This window comes from Microcaecilia unicolor, chromosome 14 (genome assembly GCF_901765095.1).
Source record: "Microcaecilia unicolor chromosome 14, aMicUni1.1, whole genome shotgun sequence".
NCBI classification, from domain to species: Eukaryota; Metazoa; Chordata; class Amphibia; order Gymnophiona; family Siphonopidae; genus Microcaecilia; species Microcaecilia unicolor.
Window position 1 is genome coordinate 29218015 of NC_044044.1, and position 22762 is coordinate 29240776.

General features: G+C 39.5%; 1 gene segment (V, D, J or C); it reads left to right on the forward strand.

Annotated features, from left to right (window-relative positions):
* The first annotated feature begins 658 nt into the window (after positions 1-658).
* LOC115457316 overlaps positions 659-22762 on the forward strand; it is a 28969-nt gene continuing 6865 nt past the window's right edge. Inside the window, 2 exon segments of the C gene segment in view lie at positions 659-712; positions 2598-2709. Coding sequence covers positions 659-712; positions 2598-2709 — 166 coding nt within the window.

The window sequence follows — 22762 nt, forward strand, 5'->3', positions numbered from 1 at the left end:
TCATTGTTAATGAAAATGATTCCTTTCTACACTAAGGACTAAATTCGTTAAACCATGCTCAAAGTTTGGTGCCATTTATAGAACAACACTTTTTAAGTGTTTTCTGCCTAACGTCTGGGCACAAGAATTTATAACAGCTACAGGGCTAGGGTAAGTGATATTGCTTTACACCTAGGTGCGTTATCTGTCACGTTTGCTAGTAAGACTATAAAGAAAAGTAGACATCAACTTTTCTTTATAGAATAGGCTTAAAATAAGCACCCACCTAGATTGTCCTGTTATAAGTGATAGCACTAGGGGTCAAAAGTTGTAACTGATCAAAGAGATCATATTGTAAAATAAGGAGGAACATTTTTATATTCGAAGACCATTGAGAGATCTAACAATTATTTTGACAGATGGATGATATCATCACTGGGCACCCTATGTCAATGTAAATAATGAGAGCCTGGGTCACTCAAAAGAGCGTGAACACGGCAGTGGATAAGCCCCATTATTCAGTCAATTGCATGTACGCAAAATTGATGATGTGCACAAATAGATGTGTAACGATAGTTGACTTGAGGAAGTCAACTTCATACTGTCGTAATATAAGTTAAGGCTAGGGTCTGCCAGGGGAGTCAAAGTATTTGTAAGAACCCACACCACTGTGTGAATGATGGCACCAGAAAGCTTATATTTGGAATGGGAACAAAACTCACAGTACATCCCGGTAAGTAACCCTTACCAGGTTATAGACGGAAACGTATTAATCAAAAACAAAAGAACATTATTTATAAGGAAATTCATAAAGCATACCTCCGTAAGGTGAAAGAATGTTTCATAAGTCAAGCTTTAATGACTGATAAAGTCAGTCCATCAAGCAACATAATTACAAACCTCACTAGTCATGAAAGCTTGCTTCTTTACCTGATTATTAGCAATTAGTAGCTTCCTGGTCGCCTTTGGTCGTTTCCATTTTTTGCTGGGCTAACAGTTACATGAATACTTTTAAAACAAATAGGAGGAAATATTTTTTCACTCAACAAATAGTTAAGCTCTGGAACTCTTTGCCAGAGGATGTAGTAACAGCGGTTAGCATATCTGGATTTTAAAAAGGTTTGGACAAATTCCTGGAGGAAAAGTCCATAGTCTACTATTGAGACAGACATGGGAAGCAACTGCTTACCATGGGATTTGTAGTAAAGAGTGTTGCCACAATTTGGGTTTCTGCCAGGTACTTGTGACCTGGCTTGGCCACTGTTTGGAGAACAGGATACTGGGCTAGATGGAGCATTGGTCTTGCCCAGTATGCCTACTCTTATGTTCTTATGTATTCTTGACTCTCTTGATTATACAGAGCAGTATTAAACAGCTCCATCTATTCTTCCATTTCTCTTGCCAACTTTTTATTATAAAAGCCATTTTATCTGGCCTCAATAGGGTTTTTAAATAGTCTTTATTCAAACATTTTTGAAGGATTTTTTTTGGCTTGTTTGCACTTTAATGTAAGTCAATTACACCTCACAATAAGTTCTAGTGAATTGTGAAACACAGAGGGTGTCAGCAACGAAGACTCTTTCTGATTTCAAATTGGCAGATTTTCTGGGGATTAGCAGCCTGGTTTCCTGTAGCAAAAAATGTGAAAATCAGTGTGTGTGGACATTTGCACTTGCTGGTTTTTATCAAATTCAGAGTTAAGCTGTTTTCCATACTTCTGCGCCATGGCAGTTTCTTAACTCTGAATTTAAATAAAGTTATGCATATGCCAAATTAAACCTGAAAATGAGCTATTTCGAATGGCGAATGTTGTAAAACCTTTGCAAATGTGGCAATGCTGAAATGCAGAAGCACTTTGGAACTATGGGGTTTTCACATCTCTTTGCCGATGTTTCCACAGTTTGTATGCATTGTCGGAGATTTTAATGGGTTCATGGAGCAGATATAGTCTGAAACTACTCTTTCGCACGCATTATCTGATTACCAGTGAATTGAATGACCGATCCTATGCTCCAATGTTAGATTAGGCAGAAGGTAACACAGTAAATGACGGCAGATAAAGACCTGTACTGTACATCCAGTCTGCCCAAAAAGATAAACTCATTTTACATGGTATGTGATACTTTATATGTATACCTGAGATTAATTTGTCCTTACCTATCTCAGGGCATAGACCGTAGAAGTCTGCCCTGTACTGTTCTTATACTAAGTTCTGAAGCTAACATCGAAGCCCCTTAAAATTTACACTCCAGCCCATCCCTATCTATTCAGTCACGATCAGGGCGTAGACCGTAGAAGTTTGCCCAGCTCCCGTTTTGTTTCCAATCTCCGCTAAGATTCCACTGAACCATTCCTTCTAAACAGGATTCCTTTGTGTTCATCCCACGCATGTTTGAATTCCAATATCGTTTTCATCTCCACCACCTCCCGTGGGAGGGCATTCCAAGTGTCCACCACTCTCTCTGTGAAAAAATACTTCCTGACATTAGTCCTGAGTCTGCCCCCTCTTCAACCTCAATGCATGTCCTCTAGTTCTACTGCCTTCCCGTCTCCGGAAAAGGTTCATTTGCGGATTAATACCTTTCAAATTTTTGAACGTCTGTACATGTGTAACTTAGGTCTGCAAAGGTAGAACCTGTTTGTGTAAAGGGAGTTACAGCTGTGTGGGTTATGGAAGCTCAGCAAGAAAACTGATATTTGGAATGGGGACTGCATTGACTGTGGCACTTGGTAAGTGGTTGACCTCTGCTCTGAAAGATATTTGAATCAAGGTTATGTAAGGTATTCTCCATCCACAAAGATGTTCCATTGGAAACTTCTTTGTGGATGGAGAATTCGTGAGATGTATTCAGTATTCCACTGTTGCCAGCCTGGAAGAATTGCAATATTGATGGGTGTGATAATCTATTTATTCTCTTGGGAAAAATGTTTATCCAAGGACTTTAATCACCAGTTTTGAGTTTAGGGGGAATATTTTTATTGATAACCTAATCAAAATCACTTGTTTACTCTTTCCAAGCACACTAGGACTGGAGGGCATGCAAAGGAGCTACTAAGTAGTAAATTTAAAATGAATCAGGGAAAATATTTCTTTGCTCGACGAGTAATTAAACTCTGGAATTCTTTGCCAGAGACTGTAGTAAAAGCAGTTAACTTAGCAGGGTTTAAAAAAGGTTTGGATAATTTTCTAAAAGAAAAGTCCATAAGGCATTATTAAGATGGACTTGGGAAAATCCACTGCATAGTCTATGATAAGCAGCATAAAATCTGTTTCGCTGTTCTGGGATCTTGCCGGGTGCTTGTGACCTAGACTAGCCACTGTTGGAAACAGGATACTGGGCTTGATGGACCTTGGTAAAGCTGGAGTTAACTGGGGTCTAAAGCAGACATTAGCCCCCAGATTCTATCTACTATGACATAATTTGCTCACACAAATCCACTTGTATTCTATATTTGCATGTGCAACTTAATTAGTTAGCAGACCAATCATTACTGATAATTGCCACTTAACAAGCAATTATTGACACTAATTGGCATTAATTAGAATTTGCAGGCACAACTATCTAAGCATATTCTATAATGTGATGTGCGTAAATTCTAAGTTGCATAGTTGAAAAGGTGCTATGACCATGGGTGTGGAATGGGTGGGTTGTGGGCATTTCTAGAATCTCTGTGCGTTGTTATAGAATACACCCAGTTCGCACGTAATTTAGGCGTCAGCATTTACACCGAGGTTTACTTGGCGTAACTGCCCAAAACTAAATTTAGTCGTGCATGTAGGTCTATAAAATAATGAGTGGAGTTGAACGGGTAGATGTGAAGCGTCTGTTCATGCTTTCCAAAAATACTGGGACTAGGGGGCATGCGATGAAGCTACAATGTAGTAAATTTAAAACAAATTGGAGAAAAGTTTTCTTCACTCAACGTGTAATTAAACTCTGGAGTTCGTTGCCAGAGAATGTGGTAAAGGTGGTTAGCTTAGCGGAGTTTAAAAAAGGTTTGGACGGCTTCCTAAAGGAAAAGTCCATAGACCGTTATTAAATGGACTTGGGGAAAATCCACTATTTTTGGAGTAAGCAGTATAAAATGTTTTGTACATTTTTGGGATCTTGCCGGGTATTTGTGACCTGGATTGGCCACTGTTGGAAACAGGATGCTGGGCTCGATGGACCTTTGGTCTTTCCCAGTATAGCAATACTTACGTACTTATGTACATATGGACACTTGGCATGGAAATTTAGACTTATTATATAAAGTTTGCCTAAATTTAGCCATTATTTATAGAATATTCTTAGGCGTATTTTGCCGAATTTGTAGGCATGAAATATAGAATTTAGTCCAAATTGGGTTATCAATAGAAATCAAACAAAATAAAACATGGAAAAGAAAATAAGATGATACCTTTTTTATTGGACATAACTTAATACATTTCTTGATTAGCTTTCGAAGGTTGCCCTTCTTCCTCAGATCGGAAATAAGCAAATGTGCTGGCTGACAGTGTATATAAGTGAAAACATTCAAGCATTACTATGACAGTAAAATAGATACTATTGGAGATTCTACATGGAATGTTGCTACTATTGGAGATTCTACATGGAATGTTGCTATTCCACTAGCAACATTCCATGTAGAAGGCTGCGCAGGCTTCTGTTTCTGTGAGTCTGACGTCCTGCACGTACGTGCAGGACGTCAGACTCACAGAAGCAGAAGCCTGCGCGGCCACATTGGTGATCTACAAGGGCCGACTTCTACATGGAATGTTGCTAGTGGAATAGCAACATTCCATGTAGAATCTATAGAAATCAAACAAAATAAAACAAGGAAAAGAAAATAAGATGATACCTTTTTTATTGGACATAACTTAATACATTTCTTGATTAGCTTTCGAAGGTTGCCCTTCTTCCAGATCGGGTTCTACATGGAATGTTGCTACTCTTTGAGATTCTGCGTGGAATCTTGTCACTCTTTAGCATTCCGGAATCTTGCTGTTCTTTGGGGTTCTACATGGAATGTTGCTACTCTTTTAGATTTTGCGTGGAATCTTGTCACTCTTTAGCATTCCGGAATCTTGCTGTTCTTTGGGGTTCTACATGGAACGTTGCTACTCTTTGAGATTCTGCGTGGAATCTTGTCACTCTTTAGCATTCTGGAATCTTGCTATTCTTTGGGGTTCTACATGTAGAGAGGTGTGGTAGCCGTGTTAGTCCACTCTTAAAGGTTATCAATAGAAATCAAACAAAATAAAACATGGAAAAGAAAATAAGATGATACCTTTTTTATTGGACATAACTTAATACATTTCTTGATTAGCTTTCGAAGGTTGCCCTTCTTCCTCAGATCGGAAATAAGCAAATGTCCAAATTGGGCAAATTTAACTAGATGTTGTGGTCCTTATCTGCTATTTTAGTCTCTAATTCTATGAAGTAACAAGGAAGAGAAGGGAAAAGGAAAGAAACAGATAGAAAAAGGAAAAAAAAACCCAAAAAGGCATGAAAGGAAAGGAATAAAAAGACAGATAATCATAGAGGAGAAAAGAAAGACGAGCAGAAAGAGAAGAACGGTACCAGTGAGAAAGTGTAAGGAAGTGTAACACTGTGTGGATGGTTCTGGACGGAAGTTAATATTTGGAGCAGGAACCCTCTTATCGGTGAATCCCAGTAAGTTTTGTTTTGCTTTGGTTCTATAATAATCAAAGGCAAAGAAAGATACTGAAGGAAAGTAAAAAATGGAGAAAAAGGAAAGTAAAATGGAGAATGGGAAAAAGAAAAAAATAAATAAAGAGACAATAGAGAAATTAGAAAACAGGGGAGAAAGAAAGGAATGAAGAAAGGGCTTTGCACGGGTGATATATTGTAGGGCTGTGTCACATTGTGTGAGTACTGATGGATGGAAGTTGATCTTCGGAAAGGGAACCCGCGTGTCAGTGAACCCCAGTAAGTTTTGTTTTGCTTTGGTTCTATAATAATCAAAGGCAAAGAAAGATACTGAAGGAAAGTAAAAAATGGAGAAAAAGGAAAGTAAAATGGAGAATGGGAAAAAGAAAAAAATAAATAAAGAGACAATAGAGAAATTAGAAAACAGGGGAGAAAGAAAGGAATGAAGAAAGGGGTTTGCACGGGTGATATATTGTAGGGCTGTGTCACATTGAGGCTCATTTTCAAAGCACTTAGCCTCCCAAAGTTCCATAGAAACCTATGGAACTTAGCCTCCCAAAGTGCTTTGAAAATATGCCTCATTGTGTGACTACTGATGGATGGAAGTTGATCTTCGGAAAGGGAACCCGCGTGTCAGTGAACCCCAGTAAGTTTTGTTTAAAGAAATAAACTCTGTTACATTTAGTACATTTTTATACACAGGGCATCAGGTTATGGTACTTTTGGAGTCCACTGAAAATTTTCTTATGAATTGTGCAATACTTATCTCCTTTGTACCAGAAAGATTTACTGGTAATGATTATTACTTTACAAACTGGTTTTCTACTTCAAAATTGGAAACTAACTCAAATGATTATTGGTCACCAAAGCCTCACGCGAGAAGCCAGCATTCCCTCTAGGGTGCGTGGGAGTTTGCCATCCACGTTCCTATTATTGGGGATGGCGCACAATATTTCATTTTCAATCTTGAGGAGTAGGCAGGTCCCCTGGGCGTCCCAAAGAGCTTTCTTGCTCCTTTTATTAAAAATTGCAATATTGTTGAGGCATCCCCAACAGTAAGAATGTTGGGGGTAGAGGGAACATTGCTCATGAAATTGATATAACGTAAATAATATTTCATACAAGTGTAATCAATTTAATTCTAACTGTGTTATTATTTAAGTTGGGCTAATGTCTCCTCAAAAAGTGGTGGATAATTTGGAAATTTTCTGAAGGTAGTAGACATTTGTTTTTCAGTAGAAGTCCCTAATATAGTTTAATCAGTCTACTTAAAATCTAATTTTGGATTATGATTTAAATAATTAAAAAAAGTCTCCCCCATAAAATACACACATGTTCTAGAAGATTGTCCATCTCTTACAATTTATAGATTTAAAGGTGTGTGGTTTATCAGTCTTTTCATCCAGAACTTACTTGTCATCAAACTGTCACTCAGATGGCCAAATGTTCTCAGATCTTATGTCTTTCTAACCCTTTGACCTGAATAGACAGACAGACAGATGATCCGAAATATTCAGTGGTGGATTGCATGAAGTAAGAGAAGTACTTCAGATGAAGAAGGATGAATGAAACAGTCTACTAGCTGAAAATATAACGAAAGAGAGGTATATGAATGAATGAATGAATGAATGTCTAGCTATAGGAGGGATGCAAGCACATGAGCATTTGATGGTCTGTATATGGATGGCAAAAGAGATTGATAAATAACTTTGACTGATGGTAACTGATAAGGGTAGTGGCAACATGCATTAAACAGCTACTTGCCCTGGGATTCGTAGCATAGAATGTTGCCATGGTTTGGGGGTTTCTGCCAGGTACTTGTGACCTGGTTTGACCACTGTTGGAAACAGGATACCGGGCTAGAAGGACCATTGGTCTGACCCAGTATGGCTACTCTTATGTTCTTACCAATAATCTAATTATTGTAGGTCTCACAAATTAATACAATGATTCATATGTCAGAGCTGAAAGTTCACTGTTAAATTAAATTAAAAGTCTACCTTCAACATTCATTTAGGGGACATCACTCCCCCCTTAGGATAATTTATCTCTGTGCTTTATATGAAATATTAACTGGAAAGACAATATTTGGAAGTTGAACAAGTATTTAAGTCGTAAGTATCGCCATAATGGGACAGACTATGAAGACCAGTATCTTGTTTCCAACAGCAGCCAATCCAGGTAACATGGCTCAGAGGGGCACCAGTAGCTACATTCTGGAGATTTATCTTTGCATAATGTCATATAAAAAGTTGGTTTAGAATCCCCCCTCCCCTAAAAAAGAAATGTTTCCTTAGAAGCGAATAATAGTTTGTAACGCCGGAGTGTTTTCTCAGAATGGTATGTGGTGAGGGTCTGTCTGGTGCGCCATTTTGTAAAGGCACTGAACACTGTGTGAATCATGGAGGGTCATATGGGAAGCTCATTTTTGGTGCTGGAACTAAGCTTTGGATCACGCCAAGTAAGTTTCATCACCTTAACACCTAATAAATGTCTCATTGCATGAATTGTAGAGAAGCAGGATCTGATACCAACGTTCTGACTTACGAAATATGAGAGATGAGACATCTGACAAAGGAAAAAGAAAAGTTTCTCCTCTTAATAATAGCAAGTTGTATCTGTATGAAGACTAACAACAATACTATATTGAAATTATTATTTCCGAAGTAGTGTTTTCAATGAAAAAGGATAGCAGAAGATTAAACAGCAGAAAGGGAAAACATTAAAGAGAAAGGAAGAATTAATGAAAGTGACAATGATAGTAAATGAGCAAAAGGACAAAAATAAGAAACAGTGAGAAAAACAGAGATGAGGAAATGAAAAAGAATGCAAGAAGGAGGGAAAACTGAAAGGAAAAGAAAAAGAATCAAGGAAGAAATGAGAGAAAACAAAAGAAAAAGAACTGAAGAAAAGGGGGGTGATATATTGTAGGAAGGGGTAACACTGTGTGAATGTTGCTGGACGGAAGTTCATTTTTGGAAGTGGGACTTTGATATCAGTGCATCCCAGTAAGTTGATTTATTTTATTGCTTTAGTAGGAGTTATGTAATGCCTTTTTTTACGGAATTCACTCAAGGCAGTGTACATGAGCAATAGGCAGTTACAGCAGTAAAAAATATTCAAATAACAATACAAAGTATGGCATAGTACACTACTTACAATGTCAACACAATACGTAATAGAACATTATAATTGGTAGTAGAGGGTAAAGCAAAGATGTAACATATGGATAGGTAAGAAAGTAGGAAGAGTTAGAAAGTAAGGTGAGTGATTTAAAGAAAGTCGCACATGATGTCAGAGACATGGTTAAATATTAAGTAAGTTCTAATGTTCTTCTGTCCTACTGTTATTATGATCATTAATATGAAGTGATATCATTGAAGAGCCTACATAAAATAAGGAGCAGACGTATGTTTCTTCGAAGATGTTAAAGATCCTTCCAACCTTCCATCTAAAGTATGCAGGAATCTTCACCCATGTTCCTACTATCTTGGATGGTTCATCAATATTGTGGTTTGGGTCAAGCATAATTCTTTTGGATTCCCAGGGGGCCTGCAGGGCTCTCATGATTGAAATTGCATTATTGATGCAACACCTCAATAGTAAGAACACAAGTGGAAGACTCCCACACTTTTTAGAGGAAATGTTGTATCTTTCTTCTGAATCCAATAAAGGTATCACATTCTACAAAGATTCTATGTTTCTTCACGTCCACTCCTGCATACTTTAAATGGAACGTTGGAAGGATCTTTAACATCTTAGAAGAAACATATGTCTGCTTCTTATTTTATTTAGGTTCTTTAATGATATCACTTCATATTAATGATGTTCACCAGAGCTCTAATATGTTCACCAGAGCTCTAGTAACATAGTCAGTCATGGAAGAATATGACCAATTAACCCATCAATCCTGCACAGTTATTCTTATCTACACTTCAAAGATATATCCAAGAAACCAGTAAATTCTCCAAGTCAAATTTTAATGTCTTTCTCTTTGGTTTTCTACCATCCTTGGTGTGATGAACCTCCAGTGTTGGTCCAACACACTTCCCCAATCCTCACCACCACACTTGCCTGAAGATAATGATTGTACTATATTATTATTATCGATACAATCATTATAGCAATGAGTGGAAAGTGGGAGACAATGGAGGAAAGAAAGAAGTTATAAAAGAGAATGAAACAAAATTATTTAAAAAAAGAGTAAATGAATGTGAAGATAGATAAGGTTTAAAATGAGACTTTATTGTAGAGATGCATAGCACTGTGTGACAACTGACTCCCGGAAACTTATCTTTGGAAAGGGAACACTTGTGACAGTGCAGCCCGGTAAGTTTTCCTAAGAAGTAAACATATAACAATACTGTAGCTAGAATATTCTTATGTGAAAACCCATTGCTCACTTATGTCACTTTTTGGCTCCATTGTAGACTTTCTGTAACATTTATGCAACACTTACATCCAGTCCGCATGCAAATGTATTTGGTGTCGATCATAACTGTGTAAGCAAGTGTTCAACTGTGTGATTTCTTATTTGTCACGTAAATGTCTTGTAGGGATAGTGAAGCATTTGGTAAATCTCCAGTGCAGGTACTTAGAATAACAGTACTTCAAAGAAGCAATTTTCTCTTCAAGTAAATGAGATTCAGAGTAACATAGTAAATGACGGCAGATAAAGACCTGAATGGTCCATCCAGTCTGCCCAACAAGATAAACTCATTTTATATGGGATGTGATACTTTATACCTGAGTTTGATTTGTCCTTGCCATTCTCAGGGCACAGACAGTAAAAGTTTGCCCAGCACTGTTCTTGTGCTAAAAGTTCTGAAGCTAACGTCGAAGCCCCTTAAAATTTACACTCAAGCCCATCCATATCTATTCATTCACGATCAGGTCATAAATCGTAGAAGTCTGCCCAGCACTGGTTTTGCTTCCCAATTACTGGCGTCACCACGCAATCTCCGCTAAGATTCCGTGGATCCATTCCTTCTAAATAGGATTCCTTTGTGTTTATCTCATGCATGTTTGAATTCCATTACCGTTTTCATCTCCACCACCTCCCGCGGGAGGGCATTCCACGTATCCACCACCCTCTCTGTGAAAAAAATATTTCCTGACTACTCCTGAGTCTGCCCCCCTTCAACCTCAATTCATGTCCTCTAGTTCTACTGCCTTCCCGTCTCCGGAAAAGGTTCATTTGTGGATTAATACCTTTCAGAGAACATTCTAAAAATGCTTCTGCTTTTTAGACTCTAAATGTTTGCCTCTGCATGTTTTTCTACCATGTACTTGTGACCTGGATTGGCCACTGTTGGTAACAGGAGGCTGGGCTTGATGGACCTTTGGTCTGCCCCAGTATGGCAATATGTACCTATGCACTTATGATAGTTTCTTAGTATAGTCTGAGACTGAGTCACTATTTTTTGCACCCTCATTTTTTGGGGATTTCAGATGATGAATATCCTTAAATACAAACAAACAAACAAACCGGGTTTCCACCCTTGGAATCTCGGTGCTCATCCCACCTTTATTTGCAATAGATTCTGAATTACATATTAATCAGTCCAGAACTAACAGGTCGTTGGACTGACACTCAGCTACCCACATATCCTTCAGCAATCCAGTCCTTGCCTCTTTCCAACCCTTTGATTGATTGATTGATTGATTGATAGATGACCAGAGATGCTCATAGAAATGATAGATATTATGGATGGATTTATTATGATGGTGAATGAAACAGCATGTGGATCTGTAAGACAAAGGACACATGGATGGGAAAGACTGAGTGTTTGGTGATTTGTAGAGAGAGCGTCAAGGAAGAATTATAAAAAGTTTCATTGGTGATAACTGGATAGGAAAATAACGTGGATTGTTCATCTATCAGTAACCTAGTCATCTATATCCCAGAGTTGAAAAGTTCACCATTCTGTTTCCAGCATGCTACGATATGTATTGGAGAGAGAGGTTGTTATAAAGGTAGCTACCTTTGTGCCCCTTATATAGTATCAACTGGAAAGTTAATATTTGGAAGTAGCACCTAGTAGGTATCTTCCAAAGATTTAACTTTGCACAGTGTTCCAGTAGGAATTGTTCCTTCCCACTAAAAAAAAAGTTGATTGGAAGTAAATAAATGCTTCTTTTCTAATTCAATATTACTCCTAAGGGTATTTCATGTGGTGAGTGAGTTATTCAAGTCTGTCTGTGTCCGATGCATCATTTCGTAAAGGCATCAATTGCTGTGGGACTGGTGGAGCAGGGTATACGAAGGTGATATTTGGATCTGGAACTAAATTATCGATCAATCCAAGTAAGTTTCATCACTTGAATCCCTCTTACTGTCGTCTGTGCTATGTTCAATTCGTTCCTCTCTCTAAGCATAATATTAAGAATTTTTTTAGGTAGATCCTGTTAAATGATTGATAGACTGTTCTTTGGGAACTGTGGTGACAGTTGGTTTTGGCGATTATGGTTTTAGCGGGGGATTGCGCAGGTCAAGAGAAAAGCTGCTATACGGCTTGGTCCCTTGAAAAAGCAGACGGCGAAATGGATGTCCGTCAGTACACTTCAAGACAAAGATCAGCGCAGCCCTGCTAGACTGTGTTATGCTATCATTAAAGTTATTGAAATGTTGATATTGTAAAAAAAACTTCCACACATTTGGAATCACTTAAGTCAGTGTAAATTGGGTGGAGGGGGGGGGTTGTCGATGATTAGACTTGTCACCATGAAGGTCTCCACATGACCTGGTGATCAATGAGACTTTCCCCCCCCCCCCCCATCTTTCCATAAACCAGGGTTAAAGTGAAAAATACAGTGAACGTTTTGTTGACCATTCCATAATGACATCAGGGGTTAGATGGTTTCCTAAAGGACAAGTCCATAAACCACTACTAAATGGACTTGGGAAAAATCCACAATTCCGGGAATAACATGTATAGAATGTTTGTACGTTTGGAAAGCTTGCCAGGTGCCCTTGGCCTGGATTGGCCGCTGTCATGGACAGGATGCTGGGCTCGATGGACCCTTGGTCTTTTCCCAGTGTGGCATTACTTATGTACTTATTATAAAATATTAATGAAAAACAGCATTGGTGCACCTAAAATTTAGATGTTCACGGTTACACCAGCCATAGAGTTTGCGTAACTGAGTGTGCCTACATGAAGCAAGGGTGCACATAACTTATACTATTCTAAAAATTGGCCACATATTTGCAGATAAAGGGTGTCTAACCTCAACCACCTAGTTATAGACTTGCCCTTCACCTGTACTCCTTTAGGATCCTGAGGGGCCCTTTTACAAAGCATTGGTAAGCCTAAATCAGAACTACCAGTAGCCCAATGTGGCCCGCCAGCGGTACATAAGTACATAAGTATTGCCATACTGGGAAAGACCAAAGGTCCATCGAGCCCAGCATCCTGTTTCCAACAGTGGCCAATCCAGGTCACAAATACCTGGCAAGATCCCAAAAATGTACAAAACATTTTATACTGCTTATCCATAGTGGATTTTCCCCAAGTCCATTTAATAAATGGTCTATGGACTTTTCCTTTAGGAAGCCGTCCAAACCTTTTTAAAACTCCGCTAAGCTAACCACCTTTACCACATTCTCTGGCAACGAATTCCAGAGTTTAATTACACGTTGCGTGAAGAAAAAATTTCTCCGATTCATTTTAAATTTGCTACATTGTAGCTTCATCATATGCCCCCTAGTCCTAGTATTTTTGGAAAGCATGAACAGATGCTTCACATCTACCCGTTCAACTCCACTCATTATTTTTAACGCCTTTTCCAGCGCGCCGTTAAAAAAATGTTCTAGTGCAGTGGTAACCCGGCGGTAATCAGGCATCACTGTGTGCTGAACGGTTACTGCGGGAGCCCTTACTACCAACTAAGTTACAGTACTATGTAAGACACATTGAGCCTGCAAATATGTGGGAAAAACTCTGTTGGTAAAGAATTCAAATAAGGTGTCTTCTTCATGAATAGCTAAAACCTATGTTGGCGTGGTAGTTAGTAAACCATTGGGTATTTTGGAAGTGTGGTATGTAAATAATCTAGCTCCACAAATATTATTGCACGTTAACCTTATGGATCCTTCATCAGATGTCTCCCGGTTTGTTCAGAAGGTTGGTTCATAAGGTTAAGTTCTGTTTGTGCCGCAAACGATGCAGTCCAGAAGTCCAAATAGGTCTGGCTGAGTGAAGTCTCCTATGGGAAGGCTTTCTGCTATGCTTTCAAACACTGTGTGATGTATGGAGGAGGTTCAGATAAACTCATTTTCGGGAAAGGGACAAGAGTGATTATAAGGCCAAGTAAGTAGGACATAAAATGAGGAAAAGAAAAGACTTTCCATCTAGGAAATATTGGTGGTGGTGGTGGGAGGGATGGAGGGGAGAGAAGATAATTACAATAATGAGAAGTGGTTGTTTCATATTGTTAAAATCTCTATATTGGAAGCTGATTGTTCAGTTCCTAGTAGATATAATTAGGGAATTTGGGAAACATTGAAAACGCAAAGCGAGATGGAGAGAGAGTGACAGAGGGAGAAATGACTGAAAAGAGGGAATGAAGGAGGCAGAGAGTTTATGTAATAACACCTAGTACTGTGTGAATTATGGAGGCTCAGCCTATGGGAAGCTGATTTTTGGAAGTGGGACGCAACTTTTCATAGAACCAAGTAAGTCTGTACAATCAACACATATTTTTCCATGAAAACAAAATAGGTTGGAGCAATGTTAAGGTTTTATATATTCTAATGTAGCTATACTTTTGTCCGAAATATAAAGAAAACTTGCATGGGTGGGTATAAACTGAGGGTCTGATTCACTAACATTTTTCTCCGTTTTATCTCCATGCATGGAAAACCTTGATGACTTGGAGGGGCATAATCAAATGGGTCGCCATCTTTCGTTTCGATAATACGGTCGGGGACGCCCAAATCTCAACATTTAGGTCGACCTTAGAGATAGTCGTCCCCGGTTTTCGGCGATAATGGAAACCGAGGACGCCCATTTCAAAAACGACCAAATCCAACTGGCTCATCAATGGGAAAAGATTGGGTGAAAAATAGACCACGTGTTGGTCCCAGAGCCAAACTTTAAGAATCCATAGATAGGATGGTAGTTATTGATTATTTTGCCTTGAAGGGGTTAATCAAGTTATGGAAAAAAAAAGAAAAAGATTAATTTGCAAACTATTGCACTCCTTTGGGTTAAAGAAGATTTGCGTTGAATGAAGGGAGGATCAAAGTGAGGATGGAACAGGAGGGCTGTAATTTTTGTAGTGGCTTGTTTCAGAGTGAGAATTATGGAGCTAATTCTAAGCTGGTATTTGGCAAAGGATCCAGACTAAGAGTAGTACCTGGTACGTAATAAATGTTTTGATAATTAGATATTTGTGACACAGTTTTCCATACAGTGTCTAATATAACGGAATTGCACGTCAAATTTGGGCACATCAACTTTTGCCACGGAACAACACATATCTTCCAGTTAAAGTCAAATGATTCCATGAATATTCAAGGAGGGCAAGAGTAGAGAAAATGGAAACAAATTAATAAATTATATTTTTGGTTAAAGGAAATAGAAGTTTTTTTCTCCAGAAACTTAACGATATCAGAAGTTTGCAATAAAGAAACAAATTAATCAAGCAAACTTGTACAAATATAAGGAATAATAAACATTAGCAGCAAATTCTTGAATGCTATTGGCATCGTTATTAGGTAGTGGTTGTGATAAATATGTTTTGGGAAAACTTAAACAGTGTTCTCACTAAAGTATGCAGGAGAATTTGATTCAATGTAATGAAAAGCACATAAATAATGGTCTGATTTAAGAAGGATTCCCCTTGGAATGTATCTTTGGCAAGATACACCAAGGTTCTTTCTCTCCAGTCATGGTGTGGTGGTATCCCTCTAGCTGACAATATCTGTAAGGCTCTGTAAGACTGTGGGGATTTTGGGTCAGGTGCTTTGGCAAAGCTCATATTTGGAAGTGGCACAAGGTTAGCAGTTTGTCCAAGTAAGTGTTTTTTTCTCATCTATCTCTTTAACGGGTCAATAGCGTCATCATTAAATCATTTTTTAGACAGGGAGAGGCATTTGTTGTACAACATTTAGGATCCCTTTTACTAAGCCCTGGTAGACATTTTGATCAATTTATTCTGTAAAGGTGGAATATGTCTTTGAAATTATATTACATTCAAATTTGTAATGACCAAATGTGGTGGACATCAATTGACAACAGAAGGCCACTGGATCATTCGGTTCAGATAACAATTTAAACATGGGAAATAATTATTGAGCCTAAAGAAGAGATCAATTGATTGTAGAGTGCAGATTACGGAGTTGGACTGGGTCTGGTGCAGCAATCATTGCCTCTGTGTGTAATTTGCTATAAGGTGTCTTGGTTTAAGACATTATAGAGCAACAAAATAATACCAAAGAATGAATTTTGCTGACCCCATTTTAATAGCTAAGATACTCTTGGCCATGACCTTTCTTAGACGATCACCAAGAGCAGATTAAGGATACTCCATTAACTCGAACATTCTCTAGTGGAATACGGTGTAAGATTCATTTGTTCCTCTCAATAAGGTTGGCCCATTGACCCGGTCTTGGGGGGGGGGGGAAGGTCTAGTCTTACAGTTCCATCCCACTGTACTATGGTATATTGGAGTCCCCTCTTATTCCCTTTGAAATCAGATGCAGATGTCCCAGAAGTCACTGAGGGGCCCTTTTACAAAGCATCGGTAAGGCCAATGCGGGCATACTGCATGCTAACTCAGGACTACTGCCTGCCCAACGTGGCTGCTGGCGGTAGCTCTGGCTTGAGCATGCGCCATTTCAGTCATGCTGGAAAAAAAGTTTTATAGCACAGTACTAACCAGGTAGTAATCGGACATCGCCACACACTGCCTGGTTACCGCTGGGTTTCTGCGAGAGCCTTTACTGCCACCTCAATGGGTGGTGGTAAGAGCTCCCCGCTGAATGACCACACAGTAAGATTGGGGGGGGATTTTTACCCACTGTGGCAAAGAGGGCCCTGGTATGTTGGAAAAACAACCCACACTGCTACCTCAGGGCCTTTTTTCCTACAGCTTAGTAAAAGGATCCTTGTAAGATGGAATGAGGAGGAGGAGGACAGGAGAGATGATCAAAAGCTGAGAATGAGATAAAATCTACCCTTCAGGAATCAGATCCTTCGACACTGGTGCACTGAAACTCCTGTGCCCGATTATTTAAGAAGGACAAGTAAGAGTTCTGTATATGAGGAACAATGATTTCTTTATAGATAGGGAAATGGAAGGATGTGTAGGCGATGGTGGCTGTTCTGGGAGGTCATGGGAGTTGTTTATGTATGGGGGTGTCTTACTGTGTGAATGATGGTACCTGGAAGCTGATATTTGGAACTGGGACAAGATTGAAAGTACAACCTAGTAAGTAACCATGTAACCCAGTATTGGATTCCCATACACCTTAGAGAGAACACTGTTCATGCTGGTTTGATTTTCCTGCTCAGTGGGTCAAAGTTTTGTTCCAGGGAGATGATATTTAAGTGTAGGTTTAAACTAATAGGAGAAATATATTGAATTATTACCAAACACATCTAAAACTAGTTTTAAGAGAGATTCCAAGCAAGTTAAGCTGTACGGAGATTTCTCTCTGCCATGCATCTCAAAGGACTAAGGTGCAGGAGACCACTATCGATGTTCCTTCTATGAGGCGTGTTGAATCAATACTGTGGTTTCAATTCTGAGAGGCAGCCAGATCCCCTGGGAGTTCTGAAGAACCCTCCTGCCTTTTACAATTCAAAAATGTATTACTGACGGTAGGAACACGGGTGGCAGACTCCAGAGCACCTTCGAGGGAACCTGTTGATTCAAGTTTCAATTTTTCCATATCCTGGATTTTAGTCAGGTGAATTTTGGTTGCATGTCCGATATTCTTTTCCATATGCCTGTACTCCTCGTGTAATTCCCATATAGTGGGGGGAGCAGCAAGGGAGCAAGAAGGTAAATTTCAGAGACCATCTTGCAGTAGGAAGGAAGAAAAGGCAAAGAATGGATCTGTTTTGATGTCTTTGTCCATCATTTACTCAGGATAGACTATATAAAGTCCAAGCTTATAACTCTTGAGGGTTATGTTTCCTTTTATTAAAGCAACCTAAGCTTGATCAAAAAATGGTGTTGCACGTAGGCTGTCAGCGTAGGGTCCAGAGATCAAGCTGAGCCAGTCCCAGTTCTGACCCACTGAAGCTCACATTATCTCGTACCCCTGACCAAGGATTAGTCTGAAAGCATTTTATGTAATGGAATCCACTACTGTGAGAATAGGAACAACTATGAATTTATCTTTGGGTCTGGTACCACATTGCAGATCCTCCCTGGTAAGTAAACACACAAAAATCAGCAGTAGTAATTAATTTATAACAGTTAATGTTCAATAACGATTATTTTGATGTATATTGACATTTTTAAAATCATAATCTGCTTTGATCGATTTATTCTGTAGAAGCGGATTATAAGTCCTTGAAAATTACATTAAATTTAAATTTGCAACGACTAAACATGGTGAGCATCAAACTCACAACAGAAAACCCACCGAATCATTCTGTTCATATGACAATTTATAAAAGGAAAATAAGGAATGTGCCTAAAGGACAGATCAATCAGGGGGTCGCTAAATGCTAGAGATGCCCAGAGGAATATATTGGCATCTCTAATGTTTAGCGTATGCATATTTTTAGCGTGTGCTAAAAACGCTATCGCACCTTTGTAAAAGGACCCCTCAATTAATAAATATGCCCCGATACCTCAGGCTTGTTGCAGAGCGTGATTTATTAATTTATTTTATACTGGTTTCTTTGCTATACCTCTCTTCAACTTCACAACCAAATGGTTTACAGAAAAAGTTTAGTGTGCTGAAACAGAATTAACAAAGACAGTTCACAAAAATGACAGATTAAAAAGGTAGAGGAATAAATAGCACAACAATTATTATCCAAATGATAGCAGTACACACAAGGGTAATAAAACCTAACTTTCAGTTTCCCTGAATAAAAATGTTTATCTAATAAAACCCATTGTATAATTTCCATATATATTTAGTTTAAAAATTTTGTATTCATGCTACGTTATATTCTTGTTGGAATAACCAAGTTTTCAAGCCAATCTTAAACTTCTGATAACAAGATTCAAGTTGAAGAGTTGTTGGAAGGGAGTTCCATAATGTTGGAGCAATACAGCCGAATGTTGTTTTATGGAATTGGACTAGGTCACATTGAGGTGTATTTTCAAAGCACTTAGACTTACAAAGTTTCATAGTAACCTATGGAACTTTGTAAGTCTAAGTGCTTTGAAAATGAGCCCAATTGCGTTGTAATTTGTTGTAAACCATCTTGGTTTACGGTACTATAGTGTGACAAAGTAACATCAAAGAATGAATTTTGCCCATCTCCCCTTTAATAGCTAAGATGACCTTGGCCATGACCTTTCTTAGACAATCACCAAGATTAGATTAAGACTATAGGATAGGAGGGTGAGTCAGTCCCAATTTAACGTTGCTCAATTAAGTACTTTCTCTAGTGGAACATAGTGGAAGATGCTCAGTGTGTTCAATAGGGTTTCATCATCAGCTTTGTGCAGAGTTGTCCCAGTGACCCAAGCCATGGAGGGTGAAGGTCTAGTCCTATAGTTCCACACCAGTGTATTGCGGTCCCTGCTTATTCCCTTTGAAGTCAGAAACAGAGGTCCCAGAAGGCACTGAACGATGGAATGATGAGAAGGAGGATAAAGAGTTAGGACAGTTATCTAAAAGCCGAGAATGAACTAAAATCTACCCTTCAGGAATTGGACTCCTTGACACTGGTGCATTGAACTCCTGTATCAGATTATTTTGGGAAAGGGATGTGGTGGTGAGACAAGGGGTGAGTTTACTTTCTTACAAACAGGGGTTCTGCATGATGAGGAACAGTGATTTCTCCTTAATGTCATGCCATGATAGGGAGATGAAAGGTTGTATAAGGGATGACGGCTGTTTCGGAGGTTGCAGGAGTTTTTTTTATGTATGAGGGTGTCTTACTGTGTGAGTGATGGCAACTGGAAGCTGATTTTTGGAACTGGGACCAAACTGACAATAGAACCCAGTAAGTAACTATGTAATCCATTAGCAGATTCCCACAAACCCTAAAAGGAATGCTGATCTTGCAGGTTTAAATTTCTTGCTCAGTGGGTTTAGGTTTTGCTCCAGGAAAATGTATGTAAGTGAAATATAATGTAACAAGTATGTTTTTATACTGATAGAACTATCCTATATAATAATTCTCACCTCCAACGTTCTGACTTGCTGCCTGGGACCGTGGCTCATTCCGAGTTGGTCTGCTAGGCTCTGTAGTTCAGGCTGGCATCACCGTAGCCATTATAATGTCAACTTCAGAGCCCGGGGGTGGGGGGGGGAAACATGCCTCACAGCTGATCCATGTCCAGGGGAGGGTCGCTGGACATGGGTGGCTGGTGGGGGGGCAGGGGAGAGAGGAGGGTCGCTGGACATGGGTGGCTGGAGGGGGACAGGGGAGAGAGGAGGGTCGCTGGACATGGGTGGATGGAGGGGGGCAGGGGAGAGAGGAGGGTCGCTGGACATGGGTGGCTGTATGGGAGCGAAGGAAAACCTTGCTAGTGCCCATTTCATTTGTGTCAGAAATGGGCCTTTTTTACTCGTCTTCAATAATCACCAACTGGTGATTAAAACTAAAACTGGTTTTAAGAGAGATTCCAAGTTAATCTGTACAGGGATTTCTCCCAGCAGTTAGTCTCAATGTCTTACCAATCCACTGTTGGTGCTCCAGCCATAAGGGGTGGTGAACCAATATTACAGTTTCAATTGTGAGGAGAAGCCAGATCCTCAAGGAGTCCTGAAGAACTTGCCTGTCCCTGTCAATTGAAACCGTGATATTGCTGCACCACCCTGATGGTAGGTACATGGGTGGCAGATTCTTGAGAACCTTTGAGGAGACCTTTTGATTCACGATGCATATTTTCCATGTCTTGGATGGTTATTTTTATTCCACAGCATTTGGTGAATTTTAAGATTTTGTTCTGTTTTTCAGTCAGGTGAATTCCGGTGAATTTTAATTACATGTCTAACAATCTCTTCTGTATGCATGAATTCCTCATGTAATTTCTCTATACTGTGGGAGCGGCAGGGGAGCAAGAACGTAAATTAAGTGGTCAAGTAGTGTTCATAATCTTGCAGTAGGAAGGAAGAATAAGCAAATAATGGGTTCTTTGTCCATCATTTACTCAGGTTGGATTATAAAGTCCAATCCTATAACTCTTGAGGGTTATGTTTTCTTTTATTGAGTCAACCTAAGCTTGATTTAAAAATGGTGTTGCAAGTAGGCTGTCAAGATAGGGTGACCATAGAGCTTCAGGTTCAGAGACCAAGCAGAGCCAGTCCCGGTTCTGACCCACTGAAATTATTATCCCCCAGCATTCTCATCTAGTACCCTTGGCCATGGAGCACGGTTAATCCGTCCCTAGGGTACAATGGTGATAGGACCTATAGATTCAGGAGAAATGTTATCCTAATACATATGAAGAAGAGGCCGGTCTAGTCTGAAAAGCTCCCATACAACCATCACATGGATAATTTTCATGCTGAGCTACAGAACAAGCAAATCAACTTTTTCCCCCCACACAAGAATGGCACGTTCAATATCTAACACTCTACATACTTCTGATTTAGGTTGGTGTATCACGTCCTTTAAAAAGCCCCAGGGGAACATACATACAAGAAGGTTTTTCAGTCTATGAGAATTAATCATCCACATTCAACACTGGCCCTTTCAAACTGCTGGTGAGCTAGGGATCAGTTTGCTGTACCCTAGAGATTTAAATTTGTCAGTATTCTTCAATAATAAATGAAAGATGGTGGGAGAATATTAACCCTGATGCATGCTTTCCCTCTTCAGCAGGGATCTTTCACCACATGGCATAAACTGGAACTAGGACCACACTGAGTTATGATCAAAGCCGCATTAGTTAGCTTTCTGTTGAGGTAGACTTGGTTGTGCCTGGGGTAGGGGAATGCATTTTTTTCCTTTAATTAATCTAGGGATCCTTTTACAAAGGTGTGCACCAGATTATAGAACTGCTTTATGTATTCTCCTGGACCTGATGGACTATAACTGTGGCAAAATAAATAAATTAAGGGGGTCCTTTTACTAAGCCATGGTAGGGACTATAGCGTCCAAAGAGAATCCACGTATGTGGAGAACTGAAAAGGTCCCACGGAGTAACTCACAGCGAGAAGAAAAGTGGGAACAAAGACCATGGGTTCCAGAGACTGGAGCCCACAACATCATGAACTAAAACGAGGTTTATTGAAAATCAAAAACGACATTCTGGAACCTGTGGTCTTTGTTCTCACTTTTCTTCATGCAGGGGACTAGAGCGCGCCAACCGCACAGGAAAAGGTACTGCCGTGGGATGCACTGAGGCGTCCCATAGTAACGTACCTATCAGTGCACACTAAGCCTGCACTAAAAAAGGTGTGTCTATGGTCGGAAAGTAGGCGTGCCCTCCGCTAATTGGGGGGGGGGGGGTACATTGCCAATCACTGCCTGATTAGCAGGGGATTAGCGCAGAAGTCCTTACCACCTAGTAAGTAGGTGGTGGTAAGGGCTTCTCGCAGTAATGGCCACACACTAGTTGAGAAATTAGAGCGTGGCCATTAGCAGAGAACAAGGCCACGCTAAAAGAGGCCTTAGCACACGGCAAAGCCATGCGCTAAAACTACTGAGGCCAATTTTTAGCGTGGCTTAGTAAAGGGGCCCCCAAATATTGATTTCTGTGCACCTTGATTATATTCTGGTAGTAATGCAAATTCCACCCAAGAAGCACCTGCGTTGCAGGGAGGCCCAGGGAAGATGGGGCCTGATTTATAAGTGTTCCAGTATCTTCTGAAGTAGACCAACTCCTGCTCTTGGGACTCTTCATGACATTGAATTGGGAAGGCCCTTCATTTGAATCTCTATCACTGTATTATATGCAATAATGATGGTATAAAAATGCAGAACATTGTTATTTTCGTTACAACTAGGGAAGTAAATGGTGTTGAATCTCATCTGGAA